Genomic DNA, 4,680 nt, shown 5'->3' on the forward strand with positions numbered 1-4,680 from the left:
TGGCTGCCACTGCTTCACTGTTAGTGGTGACGGGACCTGACTGAATCCCATTGTTTTGCGCTTTTACATCTTCACTGGCCAGACAGATAAGTATACTCTTATCGTCCTCCATGATGCTATGGAAGTTGTCACTCCGATCTTCAAAGCTTAAGCTACCCTCATCGTCATCATAATCATCATCATCTTCATCATCATCTTGTTCAGCTACAGTGTCTACAGGAGGAGACTCTGTCTCAACTGTTGGCCATTCTGACCTGTAACATGAAACAATGTTGCTCATATCAATACAAACTCAGCATGCGCACTGAGATAAAACACAAAGGAGTAGACTTGAAACTGTTTCATAGCAAACAAGGTTTCTGCAGGTTTCAACAGATTCAATTTAAACCCCTTTTAATACCATTGTCCCTACTGGCAAAAAAAAGTATGAAGGATCTGAAGGAAAATCAGTATTGGTTTCATTTTGTTACAGCATGCAAAAATACATTTAAAAAGAGGCTGAAAATGCAACGTTATACAAAGAATGTTTACTTCATTAATCCAATCGCTTTTTAAAAGACTTTTCAAAATTCATATTTCACTTTTATGTAGGCCTATTTGTTAATTTTTTTAAATTCTGATTATTGGATTTTAGACTTTTTAAGACCCCACTGACACCCTGAAGAGATTTTCAGTTGAATGAGAAGATACCTTTACAGACATCTAATAACTGACATCCAAGTTTATTTAACTGTAAGCCATTTAAGTTGAGTTACGTGAGGGACAGAGTGAAGTCAAATATGTTTTGTAGTTTTAATTTGGTTGATCTAGGTATGACTTTTAAGACTAGCTCTTAAACTGATGAATTACAGTGACAATTTAGAATTTCCACATCTGTATATGTATAATGCAAACACAAGAGAGCTTCGACTGGTATGGTTTAGCTGCAAGAAATAAACAAATGTCATGTTATGTTATGTGGTAAGATGGATACTCACTGTAATGGACTGACTTCAGTGTATGTGAAGTTAGCGCTCTGGCCTTGTGTAATTGCAGTCTGGCTCATGAGTTCAGGCTGTCCCCCCTGTCTGTGTCTTTCCAGCTCCATGTCCACAGAGAAGCTTGCCAGGGCTGCTCTGTCCTTACACACAGCTGCGATGCTGCTGCTGCTGCTGCCCATCTGCCAGGATGGCCTTTCTTCATTCAGCTGGGTCACAGGTGAATCCTTCAAAAAAATAAAAAAAATAAAAAATCCTATATTATCCATCTGAACTTTACAACTACCGTTAAAGACTATTCCAGTGTTATAACTTTAGCTGATTCATATACATACAGAAAACATCTGGTAGTTTGGTTCCTGTGTGGTGGGGCTGTTCAAGGCTGATTGGAAGCTGTCCATTTCTTCATGTGGATGTTTCTGGGATCCATCCCTGCTGTTGCTACAGCCGAGCAGGGTTAGAGTCTCCCTCAAATGATTGGGAAGGGCTTCCCATTCTAGATGTGTATGAGCCATTCCTTGCAAGAGGAGCAAACAAACTGAATAGGTTGAAGCTTTACTAGTAATGTAACAACAAGTGTTACTAAAAACCGTGGCTCATTATTAAGGACAAAGATTAAGCCTGGTCCAAGGCAAAAATGTTTTTGATGATTGAAGGTTATTCGTTCAAGTAGTGCACTATCAAGACCAGGGTTTACATCCAGCCAGCATATTTTAATCTCATTGTACATGTGTATAGTGACAATAAAGGTATTCTATTCTTTTCATATGTCCAGCTGTGCCAAGGGATTGGATGGCCTCAACTTTAAACAAAAAGCAGAGCACTTCTATATAATGAAGTTGCACCACAAATAAACAGACATCTAACTATACTTAAATAAAAGTAAAGCCCATTACAGGCAGTGTATGAGACTGGCATATTACCACATCTGCACTTCTTTGCCCCGAACATTGTAGATCTGAGAACCAAACAGAGTTTCCACAGTGAATCTCTGTAGAACCATAAAGCCTTAACTCAATGCAATGTACTGCAGTCAGTGAGACATACGTATGCTTGGTGGATGTCATGGATGGCCGGACACGACGCGTACTTCCAACGTTATCTGCATTGTTTTTCAGATTTCAAAAAAACTGTCACTGTTTAATTTGTACACGGCCATTAGATGGTTATAGCAGACTTACACTTCACATAGACATGATGCCTGGACAGTTCTAGGGCCGGGTGTCTCTGCAGGAACTGCTGAAACCCTCCTTCATCTAGGAGAAAGGAAAACAATTCAGTTTCAACAATATTAATGGCACATTAAAGATTATTTTACAATTTCCTCAACAGATTAATCATTTGATCTATTAGAGAGGTCACAAAATGCCACTAACATCTTTGCAAAGTCCAAAGTGACGTCTTCAATAAAGGTTATGTTTTGTCTGACCAACAGTCCAAATCCCAAAGACAGCTGATTTCCAATTACCCAAAGGGACAGCAAATCCTCACATAGCACTGGGTGATTTCCCCCCCAAGAGCTACGGTCAGGGGAAGCTGTGTAGTCTGTATTGAGAGGGGAGCCATATTAACTGCGTACCCTTCTTAGTAACAGTTCTAACTTTATAACACAGCCACTAATAACCCACTAACTCTTAAAAGGGCAAAACACCATGGCACACAATCATTTGGGACAATTTCATCTTACTTGTGCAATAGAACATTTTGAAAAATCTTTTTTAAGACTTGAGTATTGAGTAATACACTTTAAGTATTTTATGTTAGTTAACAGTGTTTATACAACTATTTGTTTTGAAAAGGAAGCAATGTCGCAGTTGCTGAAGTTGTTACTCTTATTTTAAGTTCTGTTTTACGCTGCAGGAAAATAAAAAGTGTTCACAATCGGAGTTGTTCATATATTGTATCATTCTGCTGAGCCAAGAAAACCCAACAGTTAACAAGCCTTCAGTATATACATGACAAGATTAAAGCATTTAACATTTCCACATAAAAATACCTATAAACTCTAGAGCTATGTTCTATATATAGTTGACCTTGTGTATTTCCATTATCCCAAATGTTTCCAACAGTATTTAAATGACTTTTTATCCAGTCTGAAGCCACATTTTTACCATCCACTGTTTAGATCTTGGTGCTTTTTAACTCTAGATTTGAACCGGATGAAGGATTTTAGTCATCGGACAATCCGACTTAAGTTATCAGAAGAAAACACTGAGCTTAACGTTAGCAGCAACTCGCTTCGCAGAAGCCTGGACTGCAATAACAGCAAAATTACAGTGAAACCATAAGAACCTAAAAAGAATAGTGTGATAGAAATATTTGGGTTTGAGAAACAAGATCGAGAGAATGATTTGACCATCTCGAACAACTAATCATGTCACCCATTTGTTTTACAGATTAGAGCTAACCTAGATCCTGGATAGGTTCACTATAATGTAAATGATATGCTCTTTTACACACTGTCTGTTTCAATTGATCTGACCACTGAACTAGTAACCGCAAAGTTTAAAGTTATTGAGTGTGGAGAAACTTCATTAGAAGTCAGTTCTAAAATCGTCTCTCCTGCAGGGCTGCTGACAGCGCAGGGGAAAGCAACGGGCCGGTGTGCTGCTGAACTGAAAAACAATGTTGAGCAGGGTACAGCCCTATCTAACTGTTTATCTGCATATAGAACAGGGACGTGACAGCCGGTCACTGGAGACGCATGTTAATACCAAGTGTTAACAGGCTCATAGAGTTTGGAGAGTGAGTTTTGGAGAGTGAGTTTGGATGGCTCTGACACCTTGTATAATCTTCCGGTCCTCTGGAGACAAACGTAGGTACCAACCCAGTAGCTTGGGGTCAGTTAAGGCAAGGTATGGATGAGCATCCACCAAATCAAATACAGACCTGTAAAATAAAGAATAATAGCTGCTGGTTTTATGGTATTAATCATAATTTAAAGGGGAGAGAGAGAGGGGATATGGTGCATACCTGTCCAGAAAGAATGTCCTGCTTTCTTCTGTTGATGAAGAAATCACAGTATTGATAACGAGATATTATTGCTTAAGATACACATTACATAATGAAAGCAGGGTGTGAGAAGTAAGAAACCTCATAGGTATATCTCTGACTTAGCTAAATAAAGACTTCATTTACTGCTGAAATGACTTTTAGCAGACATCTTGTTGTAACAGCTATATCTCCGGGGACTTACTTGGACTGGGCTTTTCAATCACCGGACTATAACAATGAGGGATCACCCGCGACGGCACCACCCCGCCCGCATAGGCACTGGTAGCCACCAATGACGGCCGAGGAACATTCAACTCGTAGGACAACGTGAGGGGAAAGTGTGGCCACACTGTCTGAAACACAATCATGGGTTGAGTGTCCGAGGTGGCCGCGCAGCAATAATACTGAGGATTGGTTGTGGCCGGCAGAGAGTCAGCAGCGGAGTGTGACTCCATTGTGAGCGCTGCTGGAAAAGAACGCTAACGGCTAACGTTAGCTAACGTTAGCTAGCAAAGGGCACATAACATTACATATGCATAATGACTGCGTCACTATAAATTAGCCTTAACCAAAAGTTTCCCGCTTATTACCTGCCGTGTTGTCATTTTGGTCGTCTTTACAAAAATAATAATTAAATAAAAATAGTACCGGGCTTCGGTTGCAATTAAGTTAACCGTCGAAGGTGGTGGCCTCGCCAACATTAAGCTAA

General features: G+C 39.8%; 1 protein-coding gene across 1 annotated transcript in view; it reads right to left on the reverse strand.

The window, feature by feature from the left end:
* The window catches only part of rbm44 (RNA binding motif protein 44), a gene marked incomplete in the record, with an annotated part of 10,140 nt that extends 5,680 nt beyond the window's left edge, over positions 1–4,460 (reverse strand). The window contains 9 exon segments of the mRNA XM_035676039.1: positions 1–254; positions 978–1,204; positions 1,313–1,494; positions 1,901–1,935; positions 2,025–2,079; positions 2,159–2,233; positions 3,760–3,866; positions 3,951–3,978; positions 4,174–4,460. The exon segment at positions 1–254 is cut by the window's left edge and continues 20 nt beyond it. Of these exon segments, the coding sequence (XP_035531932.1) occupies positions 1–254; positions 978–1,204; positions 1,313–1,494; positions 1,901–1,935; positions 2,025–2,079; positions 2,159–2,233; positions 3,760–3,866; positions 3,951–3,978; positions 4,174–4,426 (1,216 nt within the window).
* Positions 4,461–4,680: the final 220 nt, after the last annotated feature.

This window comes from Morone saxatilis, unplaced genomic scaffold, assembly GCF_004916995.1.
Source record: "Morone saxatilis isolate NCDOM2014 unplaced genomic scaffold, NCSU_SB_2.0 Contig5, whole genome shotgun sequence".
Classification (NCBI taxonomy): Eukaryota; Metazoa; Chordata; class Actinopteri; family Moronidae; genus Morone; species Morone saxatilis.